This window comes from Salvelinus fontinalis, chromosome 12, assembly GCF_029448725.1.
Source record: "Salvelinus fontinalis isolate EN_2023a chromosome 12, ASM2944872v1, whole genome shotgun sequence".
NCBI lineage: Eukaryota > Metazoa > Chordata > Actinopteri > Salmoniformes > Salmonidae > Salvelinus > Salvelinus fontinalis.
Window position 1 is genome coordinate 25973755 of NC_074676.1, and position 23897 is coordinate 25997651.

The 23897-nt window shown below is 41.1% G+C and overlaps 1 protein-coding gene across 1 annotated transcript; it reads right to left on the bottom strand.

The window, feature by feature from the left end:
• Positions 1 to 1801: 1801 nt before the first annotated feature.
• On the bottom strand, positions 1802 to 20510 carry LOC129867059 (gonadotropin-releasing hormone II receptor-like). The gene is made up of 4 exons (XM_055940201.1): positions 20135 to 20510; positions 5290 to 5918; positions 4372 to 4576; positions 1802 to 4186 (listed from the first exon to the last, which is right to left on the bottom strand). Exons 2-4 carry the CDS (start codon positions 5839 to 5841, stop codon positions 3669 to 3671), a joined length of 1275 nt encoding a protein of 424 aa, XP_055796176.1. The 5' UTR covers positions 5842 to 5918; positions 20135 to 20510; the 3' UTR covers positions 1802 to 3668.
• Positions 20511 to 23897: the final 3387 nt, after the last annotated feature.

Here is a 23897-nt window from a genome sequence, read left to right on the forward strand (position 1 = left end):
CTAAGTGTAAAAAACATTCGGAACACCTTCCTAATATTGAGTTGCACCCGCTTTTGCCCTCAGAACGGACTCAACAAGGTGTCAAAAGTGGTCCACAGCGAGCGACAGTGACCAAAATAGACTTCAATGCTTCCCTCAGGTGTGTCAAGTTGGCTGGGTGTCCTTTGGGTAGTGGACCATTCTTGACACAACCAGGAAACTGTTGAGCATGAAAAACCCATTAGTGTTGCAGTTCTTGACACACTCAAACCACTGCGCCTGGCACCTACTACCATACCCCGTTCAAATGCACAAATCTTTTGCCTTGCCAATTTACCCTCTGAACGGCACACATACACAATCCATGTCTCAATGTCACAAGCATTTCGCTACACTCGCATTAACATTTGCTAACCATGTGTATGTGGCCAATGACATTTGATTTGAATAGTCAAGGCTTTTTTTATGTTAGGATCTCAAATATATTTTGATTTGTTGAACACTTTTTAGTTTACATGATTCCATATGAGTTATTTCATAGTTTTGTCTTCACTATTATTCTACAATGTAGAAAATAGTAAAAATAAAAAAAATACCTTGAATGAGTGTGTCCAAACGTTTGACTGGTACTGTACGTACACTACCATTCAAAGTTTGGGGTCACTTAGAAAGAAAAGCACATTTTTTGTCCATTAAAATAACAAACAATTGATCAGAAATACATTGTTAATGTTGTAAATGACTATTGTAGCTGGAAACGGCTGATTTTTCATGAAATATGTACAGAGGCCCATTATCAGCAACCATCACTCCTGTGTTCCAATAGGGCGTTGTGTTAGCTAATCCAAGTTTATAATTTTAAAAGGCTAATTGATCATTAAAAAACCCTTTTGCAATTGTTAGTACAGCTAAAAACTGTGGTGCTGATTTAAAGAAGCAATCAAACTGGCCTTTAGACTAGTTGAGTATCTGGAGCATCAGCATTTGTGGGTTCGATTACAGGCCCAAAATGGCCAGAAACAAAGACCTTTTTTCTGAAACTCGTCAGTCTATTCCATGCGAGAAATTGCTAAGAAACTGAAGATCTCGTACAACGCTGTGTACTACTCCCTTCACAGAACAGCGCAAACTGGCTCTAACCAGAATAGAAATAGTGGGATGCCCCGGTGCACAACTGAGCAAGATGACAAGTACATTAGTGTCTTTAGTGAGAAACCGACGCCTCACAAGTCCTCAACTGGCAGCTTCATTAAATAGTACGCGAAAAATACCAGTCTCAACGTGAACAGTGAAGAGGCAACTCCGGGATGCTCGCCTTCTAGGCAGAGTTCCTCTATCCAGTATCACTTATTTTGCCCATTTTAATCATTTATTTTTAATTGGCCAGTCTGATATGGCTTTTTCTTTGCAACTCCGCCGAGAAGGGCAGCATCCCGGAGTCGCCTCAACGTGCCATTGGAACACAGGAGTGATGGTTGCTGATAATGGGCCTCTGTAGATATCCATAAAAATAAATCTGCTGTTTCCAGCTACAATAGTCATTTACAACATTAACAATGTCTACACTGTATTTCTAATCAATTTGAAGTTATTTTAAAAATGGCAAAAAAGTGTTTTTCTTTCAAAAACAAGGAAATGTCTAAGTTACCCCAAACCTTTGAATGGCAGTGTATGCATGTATGCATGTTTCTTGGGGGGGGAAATCAATACTTTGAGTCCCAAATAATATTGCGATATGTAACTAATCAAACCCCCCCAGCTCACATATGATAGTGTTAATTACTTTCAATGAATTCTGCACTTCCAATAATTTAGGAATTGCTTAGTATGCATTAATACAATTAACACAACTTTATTTAAATAATGTACACAAATACAAATATTGTAATCATGCACACAAATATAGCCATCTCCTTAACTTATTTCTTTGAACACAAGCAAACATTTTAGAGAAAAGCATACAACCGAATATTAGTTAACGAAGTGTGTCTTCGGGGTTTTTCTGCAACATGTTTGAGTCCCAGTAAATTCAACATTAAAGTACCTGTATCTGTTTGTCTTCTACTGTAACATGTACAGAATGTGACCATCAAAGTATTACAGACACAATATTTTTTTAGATGACAAGCCAACCAACCACATTTTACAGTTTGGTTGTCTCCAGTTTGATGTCAATGCAATACACTATGCAGTGATTTCCCTGAAGCACTGGACATAACTTTACTAAAGAACCAACCAAAACTATACATATTTCTGTAAGGTAGATTCACACTTAAGAATACCCAACCACTTCAATTATAAAGGCTATACGGTTGGATTACAATATTTACTGCATCACAACATTAATTTGATCATAGAATTCACATAAAGCTGTTCTGTACAATGAACCACAAGTTGAGCATCTAGATTTCATCGGACTGAATTTGCCTACATTTACAGTTTTGTTCCAAGTCCACACTGTCTAAAATGACTCTGGATCAACCCCGAAATATTACTTCAACTGGTTACAAGTAAATGGGTTAGGTTCTCAATTGTAAAATGCTAGATTTGATGAAACTAAGCAATTCCAGTATCAGTACATATGCTGTCAGTGTACAAGACTAAGTTTGAATAACGACTACAGTAGATTCAATGCCAACTTTTATTTGATTACGTATTACCAAAACTATATTTCAAATTTCAACACTCAACTTACTGGTCCCCTTTGGTTAAAAGTAATAAATACAAACTAATATTTAATGTAGCCTAAATAGAGCCCATTTGTCATCTTTTAAAAATAGGAATTACATATCCACATTTCTTCAAATTGGGTTACAAGCAATTAAATACATTTCCTGTAAATAAAAAAAAGCTTGTTCAAAAACTTTTCCAAACATTCTTTACATAAGACTTTCACATTTCATAGCTACAATATTGCTAACAAGCATTGTCTACCTTAACATATACAAATCTTACCAGGGTTTTCAGTATCACATGCTCTTAAGCAAGTACCATTACATATGCTGGCAGTGTACAAGTGACTAAAGTAGACCACATTAACTGGAATGACATTCACTCACAGGATGGAAAAAACAGCAACCTGAAAGCCACTTCCCAATAAGTCACGCCTCCAACTCTTCTGATAGGCTGCGGCTGCTACATTGCCCCCACCACTATTCAATGAGCATGCAGTGTTGAAAGCAATTTAGAAGCTTTCATTCAATTTAAAAAACGTAATTGATCTGTCAAATTATTATTTATTTTTTTCCCAGGCAAATTTTATATAGAATAAGTTGCACAAACCAAAGCATAATTTTCATTCATAAAGCACTTCAGACCAACAACAGCGTCATCCCACGTTTTACACTGCATATGTCATTTCTGCCTGCAAGATGAAAGAGCAATTCATTTATAAGCTTCCTCCTTTGCACATCTTGAGGAAATTGGATATATTGTTTTTCCTGGTATACTTGGTCTGTATGGCTCTATTGAATGAAAAATGTTTTTCCAAAGACCACTCTACGGGAGTACTACCGTTTGAAGTAATATGCAGATAAGTGTCTTATGATTTACACTTTAAGCCATGTCTGGCTGAATGCAAATGTAAGCAAAATGTGCTTTCTTACAGCACAAAAGTATTCAAGTTATTAATTGTCAGCCAACAGATGAGGGTATAAGCAATGTTCTTAAGTAGGACTTATTCTAATCCCTCATATCATGCTTTCAGGATTGGCCGGACATGGGTCACCTCCACTGCTGTGAACTGTGAGGTAGTTGCTATAGCGGCAGGGTTTCTTGCCCTGTTCCTCCTCTGCCATCTGGCCAGTGATGGTGGTCTGGCCTTGCTGGGTAAGCCGTGTCATGCGGAAGGAAGAGCACCTGAAAGAGCCGGTCAGGGTAGTGTTGTTCTCTGACTCACGGCTGAACGTGGCTGTGCTCCGACAGTAGCGCTTCAGGCCATGGCGGAAATGGATAGTGAACAGGCCGTAAGTTATCGGGTCCAAACAGGCATTGAAGAGGCCAAAAATAAAGAGCATATGAGTCAAAGAATGAGAGACCGTCTCATCCATATCGTCTGGGAAGAACCAGTACCACAGTCCCAATAGGTAGTAAGGGGTCCAGCAGACGATGAAGGAAGTCACGATAACAATGCTCATTTTCAAAGTCCTCATCCGTGCTTTTGGAATGTTGTTGTGGGAGCGTCTGAGATGTATCTCCTTAGAAGACACTGAAACAAGGAAATAAACACTTTCTCCTAATCTCAACACCATATGTCAATATGTTTATATTACCTTTATCATCAATATGCAGTGCTCTTAGTAACCCCCTCATGAACAACTGTATACTACTACACCTAGAAATAACTACCACTAGAATACTACAATTGACAGTAAAATATGTCATTTGACCTACTGTTTCCATGGGTCATACGACTGGATATCTCCACCAGGATCCGTGTGTAACAGACGATCATGATGATCAGTGGCAGCAGGAATAGACAGGCAAAGGTGAACATGTTGTACAGGGTTTCCTGCCAGTGTTGGACAAAGCTCCCACGGGTAGTGCACTGGGTAAACTTTTCTGGGACTGTGATGGTCACGCTGTGGAATATCAGCATCTATATGACAACACAAAGGAAATGTTTGTTTTTAACAATAAAAATAGTATGGTCTTTAACCATAAATCTATTGCTTGTCTTAAGTGATATACTGCATGAAATACTAGTGTTTCATGCAGCAGAAAATTGCTCTTGCCTAGTCTGCAATGTGACTAATACCATGTTTAATTGCTCATTTCACTGAATTTGCACAAAGGTGAAGAGGCAAGCGTTGAATGCTTGAAATTAATTGCATGTAAGGGCTTCTTTCAGTGATTCCATTTCTCAAAGCCTATGTAGTTTAATGGATTTTATTGCAGAGCCTCCAAATGTAAAATTAATGTCATAATCAGGAGTCAGTAAATGATGGCCCTATTCACCAGTTATCAATCACATTTAAAGGTTACTCTTAAACCATGGACAATATTAACTGCAACACCTGTACTGAAATTCTCTTCAGGAAAGCGTTTAGTTTTCTTAATTAGTGCTTCCCATTACTACATTTCTAATTGCTGTCAAAATCAAAATGTTCTATTCTTGGTAAGTGAACCTGACAACGTGCATCAAGTCAGTAATGTGCTATAATGCTGCTGCAGGGTTATGTCATTTGATGTTTTACTTAAAACATTTAACATCCCTGGGGTATACCAGAAGTATAGTTGTATCCTTGTGGTGGTGTCTTGAGATTAGGCTGAGGAGATAAAACATGAAACCTCTCTTAACCAGAGCCTCACCTGGGGAACAGACAGAATCACACTCATCGCCCACGCCACAGACAACATGATTTTGCTTCTCTTCTTGGCCTCATTGATGGCTAGTGGGTTGAGGATAGCAGACTGGCGGTCCAAGCTAATGACCACTGTGACAAAAGCACAGGAGTACATGGCAACAAGTTTCATGAACATCAGTAGCCTACAGGCGACGTCTCCTGCCTGCCACTGAACTGTGATATTCCAGACAGCATCAACAGGCATGACGATGAAAGTCACCAGCAGGTCTGCCACAGTCAGGTTAATTATTAATATCCTAACATGGGACTTGCACTTGCCGTTAGTATTGGCAGCCCACAGCACAGCTAGGTTACAGACAGCTGACATGGCACACAGAGTAAAAGTAATGATCACTCTGACTTTGGCTGCTGTGGAGAAGGTGGGCAGCTGTAGTGAGTCTCCACTTGCACTCTTATTGCAGATGTGGGCGAGTGCTTCAGAGCTGGCGTTCTGGGCTTGTTCCATCATTTGGTGAAACATCATGATCTCAGGTGACATTCTCAAGCTGTCATTCATATCCCACAGGAACGGCAGAGACAATATCTTCTCTGGTTGTTCTCCAGCAACGTGTTCACGTGAACACTTTGGTCACTCTGTAAGAATAAACGGTTGGAAAAGAGGGATGTTTAGTATGCAGTTTTTGCACTTGTTCACCCGCTCGCAATTGCTAATAACCCATCCACAACCGCCTGACTATGTGATGAAGTGAAAATCTGAGGCCAGCACCCAACCGTAACCCGTAAATATAGAAAATGCACAACAGTCAGATGGTGGAGGGATTTTTTTGACAGGTCTTTTTTTTTACATAGATAGGCCTGTTCCCAAGTCAAATGTACATTTGGTGTATTATTTTACTGTAAGAAAGGCTTAATTCTGCAGGAGGTAATATTATATATTTGGCCAGTAGTCACAGAATAGGTTAGTGTCAAGATCAATTCTGAATCAAAATCAAAGCCGAGATTTATTTAAAAACATGACATAATTAAAACGTAAGGCTATGCAACATTAACCTATTAAAAACAGTTCTATAGCAATGAGGTTTGTGCAGTAGGCTATCACTGCATAATGACTATGCTTGAATTGCCCTGTCAATGTTGTTCTTCTCAGACCATTTTGAAATTATAAAAACGAAAGTCAAATATTCCTTGATATTAAAAAAGACAAAAGCCGCTAACAATAACAATGCAAGCTTATCGAAACACTTTGCTATTCATTAATTTCAGCTAAAGTGCTGGCTGTAGCATGAGTGGAAGTATAGAGAATGTGCATGTTATGGCTTATAACAAATAAAATGTTGACAGTGTTGAATAACTTAAAACATTATCTTAAAAACTGCAGCTCATGGTTTTAAAAGCTTTGAAATCTCACAGTATCAACTTTTCTGTGCGCTCGAGGCTTCTTTTTACAGTCTATGGCTCAAGGAAACTGCAGATACGGTAATCTGAGCTATATAGCCATACAACTCTCCATCCGTGGCCTCCAACTGCTCTTAAATGCAAGTAAAACTAAACGCATGCTCTTCAAACGATCGCTGCCCACACCTGCCCGCCCGTGCAGCATCACCACCCTGGACGGTTCTGACTTAGAATATGTGGACAACTACAAATACCTAGGTGTCTGGTTAGACTGTAAACTCTCCTTCCAGACTCACATTAAGCATCTCCAATCCAAAATTAAAGCTTCCTATTACGCAACAAAGCATCCTTCACTCATGCTGCCAAACATACCCTTGTAAGACTGATCATCCTACCGATCCTCGACTTCGGCGATGTCATTTACAAAATAGCCTTCAACACTCTACTCAACAAATTGGATGCAGTCTATCACAGTGCCATCCGTTTTGTCACCAAAGCCCCATATACTACCCACCACTGCGACCTGTACGCACTCGTTGGCTGGCCCTCGCTTCATACTCATCGCCAAACCCACTGGCTCCAGGTCATCTACAAGTCTTTGCTAGGTAAAACCCCGCCTTATCTCAGCTCACTGGTCACCATACCAGCACCAACCCGTAGCACGCACTCCAGCAGGTATATCTCACTGGTCACCGCCAAAGCCAATTCCTTATTTGGCCGCCTTTCCTTCCAGTTCTCTGCTGCCAATGACTGGAACGAACTGCAAAAATCACTGAAGCTGGAGACACATATCTCCCTCACTAGCTTTAAGCGCCAGCTGTCAGAAAAGTTCACAGATCATTGCACCTGTACATATCCCATCTGTAAATAGCCCATCCAACTACCTCATCCCTATACTGTATTTGTATTTCTTGCACCTTTGCACCGCAGTATCTCTACTTGCACATTCATCTTCTGCACATCTACCATTCCAGTGTTTAATTGCTATATTGTAATTACTTCGCCACCATGGCCTATTTATTGCCTTACCTCCCTTATCTTACCTCATTTGCACACACTGTATATAAACTTTTTCGACTGTATTATTGACTGTATGTTTATTTGTTCCATTTGTAACTCTGTTGTTGTATGTCTCGAACTGCTTTGCTTTATCTTGGCCAGGTCGCAGTTGTAAATGAGAACTTGTTCTCAACTACTAGCCTACCTGGTTAAATAAAGGTGAAATAAAAATAAGATTTTACCAGCGGTAAGCCTATATGTGCACTTGATTTGCTGTTTGGGCCTGCCGGGTAGGCGGAGTTCTACATTGACACATGAAATTGTTAAAAAAATGGGAACACTTTACATTCCCGGCGATAGGGCTGCTGAATCAAGTGCACCTTCCGCTAACAGCGCGAAATGGATAAAAAAATAAAATAATGAACGCAAGGCTTTAATGTTGTTTTTTTAAAGAAATGTTTGGTGACCGACTGGGAATGCCTTGGAGATTGACCGGTTGATGACCACTGTTTTAGGCTATGTGAGAGGGTATAGACCTCCAGTCAATGTAATTCAATTTAACTAATCTGAACAGTAGGCCTAAACTACAGTTCCCTTGACGTGCCATTTTGAAGTCCTTGTCTTGGGGCTATTGAATTTCTATAGTGCCTCACAATCATCACACAACATAGCCAGCACTGCTATCATCCCCTTATATCATTTCACCAAATCTTTCCTAAACATTTGGCTAGTGTTCTGGCCCTCCATTCTATTTATTTTCAGCTCTCCATTTCGCAGTTTTTCTGTTATTGAATTAAACTCCGACATTTCTCTTTTTTGCCTCAACGGAGCAACATTAACTTTTTCTGCCCAAGTTCCCAAAAGCATGTGTATTTGGAGAGTGTACAGTCAGGCCTTAAAACTTAAGCTACACACTTTCACCAGATAAAAATAATTAAAGAAAACCTCAAATGTAGCCTACAGATATTAATTTGTTCTCTTTATCTATACGCTATGATTTGCATTAAAATACATATACACAGAGTACAAAACATTAAGGAAACCTTATCTTTCCATGACAGACTGCCCAGTTGAAAGCTATGGTCCCTTATTGATGGTAATTTGTCAAATTTACAAAATCAGTTTACATGAAGTGTAAGAGACAGGTTAAAGAAGGATATTTAAGCCTCAAGAGTTGACATGTCAGGCTAGTTTCAAGAATCGCAACGTTGATGGGTTTTTCATGTGCAACAGTTCCCCGTGTGCATCAAGAATGGTCCACCACCCAAAGGTCAACCAGCCAACTTGACACAACTGTGGGAATCACTGGAATCGACACGGGCCATTCCTGTGGAATGCTTGCGACACCTTGTAGAGTCATACCCCGACTAATTGAGGCTGTTCCAAGGGCAAAAGGGGGGGGGGGGGTGCATCTCAATATTCGGAAGGTGTCCTTAACGTTTTGTACACTAAGTGTATATGCACAGTGCATTCGGAAAGTATTCAGACCCCTTGACTTTTCACATTGTTACGTTACAGCCTTATTCTAAAATTGATTAAATTATTTGTTTTCCTCAATCTACACCCAACACCCCATAATGACAAAGCGATAACTGAAATACCTTATTTACATAAGAATTCAGACCCTTTGCTATGAGATTCGAAATTGAGCTCAGGTGCATCTAATATCCATTGATCATCCTTGAGATGTTTCTACAACTTGGAGTCCACCAGTTGTAAATTCAATTGACTGAACATGATTTGGAAAGGCACATACCTGTCTATGTAAGGTCCCACAGTTGACAGCACGTCAGAGCAAGAACCAAGCCATGAGGCCGAAGGAATTGTCCGTAGCGCTCCGAAACAGGATTGTTTCGAGGCAGAGATCTGAGGAAGGGTACCAAAACATTGCTGCAGCATTGAAGGTCCCCAAGAACAGTGGCCTCCATCATTCTGAAATGGGAGACATTTGGAACCACCAAGACTCTCCCTAAAGCTGGCCGCCCGGCCAAACTGAGCAATCGGGAGAGAAGGGCCATGGTCAGGGAGGTGATCAAGAACCTGATGGTCACTCCGACAGAGCTCCAGTTCCTCTGTGGAGATGGGAGAACCTTCCGCAAGGACAACCACCTCTGCAGCACTCCACCAATCATGCCTTTAAGGTAGAATGGCCAGATGGAAGCCACTCCTCAGTAAAAAGCACATAACAGCCCACTTGGAGTTTGCCAAAAGGCACGTAAAGGACTCAGACCATCTACTGCATCTTGCCATCTTTATGTAATACATGTATCACTAGCCACTTTAAACAATGGCACTTTTATACGTTTACATACCCTACATTACTCATCTCATATGTATATACTGTACTCGATACCATCTACTACATCTTGCCTATGCCGTTCTGTACCATCACTCATTCATATATCTTTATGTACATATTCTTTATCCCTTATACACACAAGTGTAAAGGTAGTTATTTTGGAATTGTTAGGTTAGATTACTCGTTGGTTATTACTGCATTGTCGGAACTAGAAGCACAAGCATTTCACTACACTCACATTAACATCTGCTAACCATGTGTAAAATAAATAACAAATAAAATTTGATTTGAGAAACAAGATTCTCTGGTCTGATGAAACCAAAATTGAACTATTTTGCCTGAATGCCAAGCGTCACGCCTGGAGGAAACCTTGTACCATCCCTACGGTGAACCATGGTGATGGCATCATCATGCTGTGGTGATGTTTTTGGCGGCAGGGACTGGGAAACTAGTCAGGATCAAGAGAAAGATGAACGGCGCAAAGTACAGAGAGACCCTTGATGAAAACCTGCTCCAGAGTGCTCAGGACTTCAGATTGGGGCGAAGGTTCACCTTCCAACAGGACAACAACTAAGCACACAACCAAGACAACGGGGCGGCAGGTAGCCTAGTGGTTTATAGAGCATTGGGCCAGTAACCGAAAAGTTGCTGGATCGAATCCATGAGCTGCCAAGGTCAAATCTGTCATTCTGCCCCTGAGAAACGTGCCGAGACGTGGATGTCGATGAAGGTAGCCACTGCACCGCTTTGATTCAGAGGGGCTGGGTTAAATGCTGAAGACACACTTCAGTTGTACAATTGACTAGGTATCCCCCTTTCCCCAACGCAGGAGTGGCTTCGGGACAAGTCCTTGAATGTCCTTGAGTTGCCCAGCCAAAACCCTGAATTGAACTCGATCGTACATCTCTGGAGTGACCTGAAAATAGCTGTGCAGCGATGCTCCCCATCCAACCTGAAAGAGCTTGAGCGGATCTGCAGAGAATGGTAGAAACTCCCCAAATGAAGGTGTGCCAAACTTGTAGCGTCATACCCAAGAAGACTTAAGGCTGTAGTCACTGGCAAAAGGTGCTTCAACCAAAGTAGAGTAAAGGGTCTGAATACTTGTGTGATATTTTATAAATTAGAACATTTTTACAAATATGTGGAAAAAGTGAAGGGGTCTGAATACTTTGAATGCACCGTACACTGGAACAAAAATACAGTATGTAAAGTGTTGGTCCCATGTTTAATGATCTTAAATATATCCCAGACAATTTCCACATGCACAAAAATCTTAATTCTCTAAAATTTTGTGCACTAATTTGTTTACATCCCTGTTAGGTGACCATTTCTCGTTTGCCAAGATAATCCATCCACCTGACAGATGTGGCATATCAAGAAGCTGATTAAACAACATGATCATTACACACGTGCACCTTGTACTGAGCACAATAAAATGCCCCTAAAAATGGCCAGTTTTGTCAACTGCGTGCAATCGGCATGCTGACTGCAGGACTGTCCACCAGAGCTGTTGGCAGATAATTATTTGTTAATGTCAATACCATAAGCTGCCTCAAACATTGTTTTAGAGAATTTGGCAGTTCGTCCAACTGGCCTCACAACCGCAGACCAAGTGTAAATACGCCAGCCCAGGACCGCCACATCCGGCTTATTCAACTGTGTGATGTCTGAGGCCAGCCACGCAGACAGCTGATGAAACTGAATTTGTACAACCTAAGAATTTCTGCACACTGTCAGAAAGTCTCAGTGAAGTGCATCTGCGTGCTCGTCGTCCTCACCAGGGTCTTGACCTGACGGCAGTTCGGTGTCGTAACCGACTTCAGTGGGCAAATGCTCGCCTTCGATGGTCACTGGCACACTGGAGAAGTGTCCTCTTCCCGGCTGAATCCCGGTTTCAACTGTACCGGGCAGGTGGCAGTATGGTGTTCTGTTGGCAAGCGGTTGCTGATGTCAACATTGTGAACAAAGTGCCCCATGGTGGCGGTGGGGTTACAGTATGGGCAGGCATAAGCTACGGACAACAAACACAATTGCATTTTATTGATGTCAATTTGAACACACAGAGATATGATGAGATCCTGAGGTCCATTGTAATGCCATTGATCCACCGCCTCATGTTTCAGCATGATAATGCACAGCCCAATGTAGCAAGGATCTGTACACAATTCCTGGAAGCTGAAAAAGTCCCAGTTCTTCCATGGCCTGCATACTCACTAGACATGTCACCCATTGAGCATGTTTGAGATGCTCTTGATCAACGTGTACGACAGCGTTTTTCGGTTTCCGCCAATATCCAGCAACTTTGCACAGCCATTGAAGAGTGGGAAAACATTCCACAACCAACAGCCTGATCATCCCTATGCGAAGGAAATGTGACACGTTGCATGAGGCAAATGGTGGTCACACCAGATACAGACTGGTTTTCTGATCCACGGCCCTACCTTTTAAGGTATCGGTTATCAACTCGTGAAATCCATAGATTAGACATTTACATTTAAGTCATTTAGCAGACGCTCTTATCCAGAGCGACTTACAAATTGGTGCATTCACCTTATGACATCCAGTGGGACAGCCACTTTACGATTAGGCCCTAATGAATTTATTTCAATTAACTGATTTCCTTATATGAACATGTTGAATGTTGTGTATATATTTTTTCATTGTATACTGTATATACACAGTGTCTTCAAAGTTCACACTCCTTGACATTCTCCAGATTGTGTTGTCTTACAGGCCGAATTTAAAAATTGATTAAATTGAGGGGTTTTTCACTGGTTTACACACAATACCCCATAATGTCAAAATATAATTATGTTTTTAGAAATTCTGACAAATTAATAAAAAATTCAAAGCTGAAATGTATTGCGTCAATAAGTACTCAATCCCTTTATAAGCAAAAATAAGTTCAGTAGTAAAAATGTCACAACATAATACGTTTCATGGAATTTTGAATGATCACCCAATTTCTTTACCCCACACATGCAAGGTCCCGCAGTTGAGCAATGAATATCTAAAACAGATTAAACCAACGAGGTTCTCTGGTTTTCCATTGAGTCACATAGAAGGGCCCTATTGGTACATGGGTAAAAAATATAAAAGCTGACACTGAATATACAACACATGACCAATACTATGTGCTTGTCGAACATCTCATTCCAAAATCATGGGCATTATTATGGAGTTGGTACCCCCTTCGCTGCTATTACAACCTCCACTCTTCTGGGGAAGGCTTTCTAGTAGATTGTGGTACATTGCTGTGGGAACTTGCTTCCATTCAGCCACAAGAGCATTAGTGATTTTGGGCACTGATGTTGGACAAGTAGGCCAGGCTCGCAGTCGGCGTTCCAATTCATCCCAAAGGTGTTCAATGTGGTTGAGTTCAGGGCTCTCTGCAGGCCAGTCAAGTTCTTCCACACCGATCTCGACAAACCATTTGTGACTAATTTCAGGAAACTAGGCGTATGTCGCTCGTCACTACTTCACAGGAGAGCCATTTGAACAAACTTAAAAAAAAAAATCTAAATCCTTTTTTTGGCAGAAATGCCATCTGGAACGTGTGAACTTTCATGTGCCTTAATAACAAAGTTGTATGCCATCTGTAAATACGAATAAAATTGTTAAATTACACGCCTTGTTGGTTTAGCCACAGAAAAAGACAGTCAATCATAGTGGGAAGTGGGAAGGCTCCTAAGATGATGGCTGGACTGGACATGCCGAGAGATAAGTTCGGATTGGATTGCCATGTAGCACGCTTCTGTCTATAACATGACCTGGTCAGTATGTGTAGGCAATCCTTTCTAACGCTGCTTTTTAAAAAACATATCACTTAGTAGAACTGCAAAGGTGCTCTCCACTTTCTGGAGGACTGAGTTCTGAAATCAGTGGAAAGCACGGTGGAATTAGAGTATGACAGCTGAGGAGATTCTGGCGTTTCATTGCAAATTTGCAATCAGAGTCCAAAAGAGTCCACACAGAAGGCTGTTGTCTCTGAATTACATCTTCAAACTAAGGCAACCATGGCATCGGTGACAGAGGGAGAGGAATCCATCCATGTATATTGGTAAAATAGTCTAGCTAGCTACATTTAGAAGATATTACACATTTCTAATTTTGTCAAAAAGTTTATTTTCCTTTCAAGTTAAAATGTACTGTTAGCTAGCTAATGTTAGCTGCCTGGCTCGCTAGCTAACATGACATGTATGATTGGTGCAGTGATACTATTCGAAACTCGGAGCCATTTGCGTTGCTAGCTGTAGCCTAATCTTAGCTAGCTAACATTGAACCTGTTTGGTTATTTACCTGCAGATTCATGCTGGGTGTCACGAACCGGCTCGAAATTCGTAACAAAAAGGGAGACAAAATCTATTTATTAACTGAAGTAAACTAAATACAATTAACAATGGTGTGTGTAGTCAGTAATCAGTAGTGTGAGTGTTTTCGTGCATAAATGTGATAATGAGGGGTGTTGAAAGGTGCCAAAGCAAACAAATGGCCACAACCAAAATCTATCAGTGTCTGTATGTGTGTATGTGTGTATTGTGTCCCGGTGTATTTATCCCGGGACACAGCCGAGCTCAGGTGTGTCCCATTTCGCTGACGACCCTCCCGGCTCCGCCCACCGACATCCTATTAAGGAAAACAAGAGCAAAGAGACAGAATACGGCAGACAGAGTGGGAGGGTTGTCACACTGGGTAGTAAAGTTATGAGTTGGGATTATGGGTCATTGTTTAACTAGCTAGCAAAAAAAAAAAAACTCCACTATGCAATTAACCATTTCAATAGATTGTTCACGATGTCACTGCGACAACTTCTGGCTATCTACTCTGATTTCAGAGCACTCGTCTGAGTGTGTCAGAGGGCAGACTAACTGACGAATTTACGAACACTCAATACCCGTTGAATATGGCCGGTGTGAGTAAACGTTGGCAAATTTTTTAATAAAATTGTTGCCAGCAGCACAATTGCAGTCCTCAACGCTCTGTAGAACTTAACAGCCTAACCAGCTCTACTAGGGCGAGTAAAATTGTCAGAGTGAGCTGTTCTCTCATTTGTCTGGAAGTAACTAGCAAGCTAGCCAAAATATCCAGTTAGCTTGGGTCCTTGACTACCGCTGTTAGGGTCAGAATGCTCAGATCAACCCTACTCCTCAGCCAGAGCGTCTTGTGTGTGCTCGGAATGTTCCGAGAGCGAAACGCCCTGAATTTACGAATCGACTATCTGACAACACTGAGTTTACGGACACCCAGAGCATACTCTGGCACTCCAGATTGAATTTACAAACACACCTGCAGTATAAACCAGCCTCTAGTCTTGAAATCTTTGGTTGTTTAGTACATGACCTCACATGTGAATCCTTCAAGAGCTGGGTGGGGCTAAAACTTAAGAGGGTGTGAACAACACTGAATGGGTGTAGACAAAGAGCTCTCCATTAGGCATACCAAAACATTCAAGGGCCATTTTCTCAAAAGTGAGGTTACAAGTTTATCAACTTTCAAAGCAGAATTACTTAACTATTGTTCCTCAACTGTAGTGTATGATAACATTTTATAGCTCTGACTCTATACTTTTATCCAATGTAAAAAATAAATAAAAAATAATTTTGCTACATGAGACCGAATTGAGCCGGTTGGTCACATTTCTGTATGGACCTCGCTCTGTGCACAGGGGCATTGTCATGCTGAAACAAGAAAGGGCCTTCCCCAAACTTTTGCCACAAAGTTTGAAGCACAGATACGTCTGAATGTCATTTTATGCTGTAGCATTAAGACTTCCCTTCACTGGAACTAAGGGGCCTAGCCAGAACCATGAAAAACAGCCCCAGACCATTATTCCTCCTCCACCAAATGTTATAGTTAGCACTATGCAGTCGGGCAGGTAGAGTTCTCCTTCCATCCACCATACCCAGATTCGTCCTTTGGACTGCCATATGGGGAGTTTTTTTTTTTTTTTTTTTTTTTTTTTTTTAAAGGAATGGAGATAAACACAGTCTAAATCCTAGAGGAAAACCTGGTTCAGTCTGCTGTCAGCAGGACATTAACCTAAAACACATGGCCAAATCTACACTGGAGTTAACAGTTTTGACTTTAATCTACGGCAAGACCTGAAAATGGTTGTCCAGCAATGATCAACAAACAATTCGACGGAGCTTGAAGAATTTGAAAATAATAAAAATGGGCAAATGTTGCACAATCCAGGTGTGGAAAGCTCTTAGAGACTTACCCAGAAATATGCACAGCTGTAATTGCTGCCATAGGTGATTCTGTTGACTCAGGGGTGTGAATACTTAAAGGTGATTTCTGTATTCCATTTTCAATACATTTGCAAAAATGTTTGATGTTTCGTCCGAGGGCATAGCAGGATTTCTTATAAGCGTCCTGATTAGTCTCTCGCTCCTTGACAGCGGCAGATATAGCCTTTAGCTCGATACGGATGTTGCCTGTAATCCACGGCTTCTGGTTGGGATATGTACGTACAATCACTGCGGGGACGACGTCGTCGATGCGCTTATTGATGAAGCCGATGCCTGAGGTGGTGTATTCCTCAATGCCATTGGATGAATCCCAGAACATATTCCAGTCTGTGCTAGTTAAACAGTCCTTTAGTGTAGCATCCATGTGATCTGACCACTTCCGTATTGTGGGAGTCACTGGTACTTCCTGCTTTAGTGTTTGCTTGTAAGCAGGAATAAGGAGGATAGAATTATGGTCAGAATTGCCAAATGGAGGGCGGGAGAGAGTTTTGTATGCATCTCTGTGTGTGGAGTAAAGGTGGTCTAGGATTTATTTTTCCCTGGTTGCACGTGACATGCTGGTAAAGGTTTGGTAAAACTGATTTCAGTTTGCAATAAATTCCCCGGCCACTAGGAGCACCACTTCTGGGTGTGCATTTTCTACTTTGCTTATGGCCTTATAGAGTTGGTTGAGAGTGGTCTTAGTGCCAGCTTCGCTTTGTGGTGGTAAATAGACGGCTACAAATAATACCGATGAGAACTCTTAGTAGATAGTGTGGTCTACAGCTTATCATAAGGTACTCTACCTCAGGCGAGCAATACCTCAAGACTTCTTTAATATTAGACATCGCGCACCAGCTGTTATTTACAAAAATACACAAACCCCCACCCCTCGTCTTACCAGAGGTAGCGTCTGTTCTGCCGGTGCATGGAAAATCCTACTAGCTCTATATTGTCTGTATCTTCGTTCAGCCATGTCTCGGTGAAACACAAGATATTGCAATTTTTTATGTCCCGTCGGTAGGATATTCTTCATAGTAGAACATACATTTTATTTTCCAGTGATTGCACGTTAGCAAGAAGAATATAAGGCAATGGGAGTTTACTCGCCTCTGGATTCTCAGAAGGTTGCCTGATCTGCGGCCTCTTTTCCGGCGTCTTTTCTTCACGCAAAAGGCGTGGATCTGGGCCTGTTTCAGTGAAAGCAGGATATCCTTCTTGTCGGACTCGTTAAAGGAAAAAGTTTCTTCCAGTCCGTGGTGAGTAATCGCTTTTCTGATGTACAGAAGTTATTTTCGGTCATAGAGATGGTAGCAGCAACATCATGGACACAATAAGTTAAAATAAGTTATACAAAATGCAAAAAAAGCACAATTGGTTGGGAGAATGTAAAACGTAAGCCATGTCCTTCGGCGACATCTTCAAGATCAAAATATATTTTAGATTTTAGATTCTTCAAATAGCCACCCTTTGCCTTGACAGCTTTGCATTCTCTAAACCAGCTTCATGAGGTAGTCACCTGGAATGCATTTCAATTAACAGGTGTGCCTTGTTGAAAAATTCTTTTTTTAATGAATTTGAACCAATCAGTTGGTCTTTTACCAAATAGCCCTTTTATGGCCACAGCAGCTCAAATAAGCAAAGAGAATCAGTCCATTACTTTAAAGACATGAAGGTCAGTCAGTCTGGAAAATTTGCATAACTTTGAACATTTCTTCAAGTGCAGTCGCAAAAACCATCAGGCGCTATGATGAAACTGGCTCTCATGAGGACCGCCACAGGAAAGGAAGACCCAGATTTACCTCTGCTGCAGAGGATACAACTGAATGTCTTCAACTGAAATGTGTCTTCTGCATTTAACCTAACCCCTCTGAATCAGAGAGGTGCAGGGGGGCTGCCTTAATCGACATCCATGTCTTTGGCGCCCGGTGAACAGTGGGTAAACGTCCTTGCTCAGGGGCAGAACAGATTTTTACCTTGTCAGCTCGGGGATTCGATCCAGCAACCTTTCGGTTACTGGCCCAACACTAACCACTAGGCTAGTCGCATCAGAAATTGCAGTCCAAATAAATGCGTCAGAGTTCAAGTAACAGACACATCTCAACATCAACTGTTCAGAGGCTGTGTGAATCAGGCCTTCAAGGTCAAATTGCTGCACTAGGCTAACCACTAATAAAAGGACACCAATAAGAAGATGAACATGAGCAATGGACATTAGACCGGTGGAAATCTGTCCTTTGGTCTGAGGAGTCCAATTTTGCGATTTTTGGTTCCAACCACCGTGTCTCTGGAAGACGCAGAGTAGGTGAATGGATGATCTCCGCATGTGTAGTTCCCACCGTGAAGCATGGAAGAGGTGTGATGGTGCTTTGCTGGTGACACTGTCATTTATTTAGAATTCAAGCACACTTAACCAGTACAGCTCCCACAGTATTCTGTAGAGATACGCATCCCATCTTGTTTGCTCTTAGTGAAACTATCATTTGTTTTTCCACAGGACAATGACCCAACACACCTACAGGCTGTGTAAGGGCTATTTGACCAAGAAGGAGAGTGATAGAGTGCCGCATCAGATGACCTGGCCTTCACAATCACCCGACCTCAACCCAATTGAGATGGTTTGGGATGAGATGGACCACAGAGTGAAGGAAAAGCAGCTAACAACTGCTAAGCATGTGGGAACAAGACTGTTGGAAAAATTCCAGGTGAAGCTGGTTGAGAGAATGACAAGAGTGTGCAAAGCTGTCATCAGGGCAAAGGGTGGCTACTTTGAAGTTTCCCAAACATAATATTTGTTTAACACTTTTTTGGTTACTACATGATTCAATGTGTGTTATTTAGTAGTTTTGATGTCTTCACTATTATTCTACAATGTAGAAAATAGTAAAAATAAAGAAAAGCCCTTGCTTGAGTAGGTGTGTCCACACTTGACTGGTACTGTATACGGATTGCTGATGGTGAACCTGAACAATCTAATATAAGCCCGATCAGCATGTAGCCTACCTTTAGCCAGATGCGAGTTGTGTCTCTCGCGGTAGTATGGGCTACTTTTATTCCAATAAAACACAATTTAACACCGCATTTGATAAAAAATAACCTAGCAAATTACATTGGTTGTCACTCATCTAATAAAGCATAACATTGCACAAGCCATTTTACAAACATTTGAATACTGAAGGTGATCAGGAATAGACCTACCTCTCGTTGGGCAGTGCGCGAAGCTGCACACAGTGCGCAATTTGACTAGGCTGCTGATATTGTCCGGGGTTGTCCGGCATGCAAAATGACTTGTAGATCAATGACTGTCAACATAATTGCATGCTTAGTTTAACACTGAAGGAGAGGATGCAAATGTCACAAAAAATCAGGTCGTTTTGGAAGGTAATTAGAGCAAAACATTCAAGTTTACAGGTGATTCGTAGCGTTTGAATCGATTTTCTGATCGATGGATATTACATTTGGAAACGATGCACTCATATCTTAAACATTTGAACCTGGGATCGATGCGTATCGGTGAATGTTATATCCCTAACTGCACCCTTAGTAGTTAGGGGGGGTAGATGCACCTTGCTCTCTATGGTCTTATGATTCTAGATAGATCACTCACCCTAGGACATTCCATCGGGGAGCTATTATGTTACATGTTTTGTTTAGAGGCGAATTGGCTCTGGCAGCCTAAACAGCCAAATACTCCATCTAAACATGATTCGATTCTCAATTGCGGTACGGTTCTAGAAACAGCCCTCCACTTTCATATCATAAATTATTTAACAAATGCTAAATATATTTGTGTGACCTTGAAATAGTTTACTAATAATGAACTATTGGAATAACAGAAGAGTTTAATATGATTGTACTCTATTTTTCACCGATTTCAAGAATCCCCTAATACCACGTTTACCAACCGGACTGAAGAAACTACTGACCTGTGAATTGGCTGACAATTCCCCATCAAAAACACGTTCGTTTGTTTCTCGTAAATTGATTATTCCAAAACCAGTGCAGAAACAGTTTTTGCCTTATGGAAGTAGAACAGTGAAGAAGCAAACTGACACGATCAAACTGACACGATTCCACGCTCAGTTCTTTTCCACCTGAAGTTGTAGCAGGTGGTTTAGAAAGGCTCCTTAATTGTTGCCTAAATTGCTTTTATAATGGAGAGAATGTTTAGTATTGGCGATAATCAGACTTCATCAATAGCAATGATATAAGTCCATGATTCACCCCTTCCTCAGCATCTTTATCATCGCATATCGGATCCTGTAGCCTACTTGTCTGTATAACGTCGGTTCATTGGTTGTATGATTCAAAAGACGACGTGAAAAGACGTCACATTTTTCGTTTTTGGTTTCTGAATTTGAAGAACAAAAATCGGAAATCGACTTGTTTTCTCAATTACTGTCAGAATTGGACATGTAATAACGGAAAACAAATCAAATCTATTTCATTTTCGTTTGATTTATACCCGGAAGTAGGCTTAAGAGGTGCGTTCAAATCCTAGGTTGGCATCACAAAGAATGAATTAGACTGTATGAGTCTGACAGGAAGATACAAATGATAATGTTAGTTAAGATGCAGAATTCATCATGAAGTTAGCATGCCAATAGAACAAACTCAACAGTGGAACAAAGTTGGCTTGCATTTGCTGGCTAGCTAGTACTGACTGGCTACTGCTGTGTGTTTGTGTGTTTCAAACTTTTTGCATACAGTTAAGGTTTTGGATTGACAGTCGTTAGATCCGGGTTCGAGTCCCGGTCGAGTCATCAACCCCCAAATTCGCTACAATATACTTTCATGTTTTGGTTAATTGACCAATTTTTAGCTACAACTTCTGAGTCTGTTGGAGAGGATCAGCTTGAGCAAAGTGAATCACTGATCTACAAATAGTATTCCCTGCCAAATAGGCTTTATTTCATTTAACCTTTATTTCACTAGGCAAGTCTGTTAAGAAATCTTATTTACAATGACCACATACCAAAAGGCCTTCTGCGGGGACAGGGGCTGGGATTGAAAAAAAAAAAAAAAAAATACACTACATAAAGAGAGACATGAAAACAGCATGGTAGCAACACAAAATATGGTACAAACATTATCGGGAACAGACAACAGCACAAAGGGCATGAAGGTAGAGACAACAATGCATCAAGCGAAGCGCCCACAACTGTCAGTAAGTGTCCATGATTGAGTCTTTGAATGAAGAAATAGAGATAAACTGTCCAGTTTGAGTGTTTTTTGCAGCGTGTTCCAGTCTCTAGCTGCAGCGAACTGAAAAGAGGAGCGACCCAGGGATGTGTGTGCTTTGGGGACCTTTAACAGAATTTATGTGATTAAGATTTGCCTCCCCTTTCATAGGTGAGCTCCCCACCAAACACACAAGCACAACCAGACATTGATTGATTGGAGACAGCTTGTTTCAATTAAATAACATTTCATAGCATTTTCTACCTGCAGCAAACCTAGTAGATCATGCTGGAAATACCGGTAAATGCAAAGTGCAAAAAAACAAACATGGGGTCAATCCTGGGTCAAATCTCAAATATGGCGGAATTGTAGTGTATGTAATATAATACTCCTGTGTTGTACTGTACACTTTTTATTTGACTAGATGGCAGTAATGTGCTACCACCTCTACTGAAAGTTGACAGATGTCATTTGTATGAAGTTAGCGGTTTCAAAGGTTAACGTGAGCAGAGCATAACACTTATTTTCCAGTGTTTTTCTTGGCTCAGAGTAAAACAAAGTAAACACCAATCCAAGACTTAATTTCACTGTAATAAATCTTGCTCATTTTCCCCAGGTCATGAAACTGAGCCATATTTTTTTTATATATATATACCTATTTGCAACTTGTCCTTTCCAAAATGTCCTTGCTGCTCCAACAGAATATCCTAACGATGTGTCCACCTCTGAAAGTAGAGATTGCGTTTAAAAGCTCTCGTAAGGTGTTTGACATTACAATTTTGGTGGGTGCTATGCTGGCCCAAAGGTTCCATGGCCACAATAAAACAAAATGATATATATGAATTTAATTTTAATGCCACCCTTTAATGATCTTCATAGAGCATTTTGGGTTAGATAGAGGTTCAGTTTTGTTTTTTTCAGCAGCAGCACTTGGACCTGATGTCATCATAAAAAAAAAATGTTTTATCCCTGTTGCTTCCCTTTGTTGAGGCGTTAATCTGCAACGTGTATGTTGGGAGTCAGGAAGCATGTACAGGGAGTGAATAATTTTATAAATAAACAAACATGGAACAAAACGAGAAACACAAAAAGTGTACATGAAACAGAGTAAATTATACCTCAGGAAAGAACCAAGGGTAGTGACAGATATAGGGGAGGTAATCAGGACGATGATGGAGTCCAGGTGAATCTCATGAGGGGCAGGTGCACGTAACGATGGTGGCAGGTGTGTGTAATAATCTGGCGACTTTGAGTGCCGGAAAGGGGGAGCGGGTGTACACGTAACATACGCCTTATTTTGACAAGGTAGAAACAGAAAATATAATAATAATATAACCAGCCAGGTGTGCATGTGAAATTATATGCTGTATTCCGAAACAAAAGCACCAGTGCATGAACAATAATAAAGGATGAACTGCATAAAGAAATATTTGTGGAAATATATTAATGACAAGATGTAAAAACAGTCATTTGTATTGTGCCCTTATGCCCGTGTCTTTACACATGAATCAATCTCATCTTCTCTTTATGCTTCGTGTCCACAGTCAGCACACAGCTTCAGGACTTTGTGTGAGCAAGCCCACAAACAAATCGGTTGCACTGCACACAGTTTTCATGGGCCTTGTTTCATGTGTACAATGTCAAGTCGGCAGGTATCTTCTTTTTCCAGAGTGGGAGCTGTGGTGATTGGGGAAGAGGGAGAGCAGGAGGCCCTGCTGCCTTTGCGGACTGCTTGGTGGCTGTAGCTTCTTTCTTGTCGTTCATGTGGTTCTCACTAAGCTCAAATGCCAGATCCATGATGAAAACTCTCCTACAGACTGTTTAGTCAAGGCATTGCTTGTACAACACGTGCGCGTTGATAGCAGGCATGTCGAGCACATTGTAGAACACCGAAACAGGCCAACGGTGAGAACCTCCTTTTACAGTGTACAGTCATGCCATCTGGTCAAGTGCATCCACACCAACCTATTGCATAAAATAAAATAGAATCGAAAAGGTTGGAATTACATAGAGTAATAGTACTAATAGTATTAACAATATTAATGTATTATAGTAAAAGGAGATAATATTTGGTGTTTGGAAAGGCTATCCATATATGGCAGAGATATTTACCTTCGTGCGATTGTAGTCTGTTTCCGGTTTTACTCTTCTGGTCACTGCTGATGGCAACAGTGGGATGCATGGTGTTGAGGATGCAAACACCCTTGTTTCTTTTACATCTGTACACCGTGAGTGTTGTTTTAGAGTCACAATTCAACGGCTCAGACATGAGAGGTATGTGGCAGGGTCTACAGTCAATCATGGACTACAAAAACTCAACCAGCCCCGTCGCGGACCCCGTTGTCTTGCTTCCAGACAAACTAAACAACTTCTTTGCTCACTTTGAGGACCATACAGTGCCACCGACACAGCCCGCTACCAAAACCTGCGGGCTCTCCTTCACTGCAGCCAACGTGAGTAAAACATTTAAACGTCTTAACCCTTGCAAAGCAGCCCTAGCCACGTCCT

Excerpts from the sequence above, each read along its gene's own strand:
- LOC129867059 (XM_055940201.1), bottom strand. The coding sequence starts at position 5,841 with ATGAATGACAGCTTGAGAATGTCACCTGAGATCATGATGTTTCACCAA. Across the intron at positions 4,577-5,289 it reads TGATTCTGTCTGTTCCCCAG|ATGCTGATATTCCACAGCGT; the intron begins GTGAGGCTCTGG and ends GTTGTCATATAG. Across the intron at positions 4,187-4,371 it reads TCGTATGACCCATGGAAACA|TGTCTTCTAAGGAGATACAT; the intron begins GTAGGTCAAATG and ends TCCTTGTTTCAG.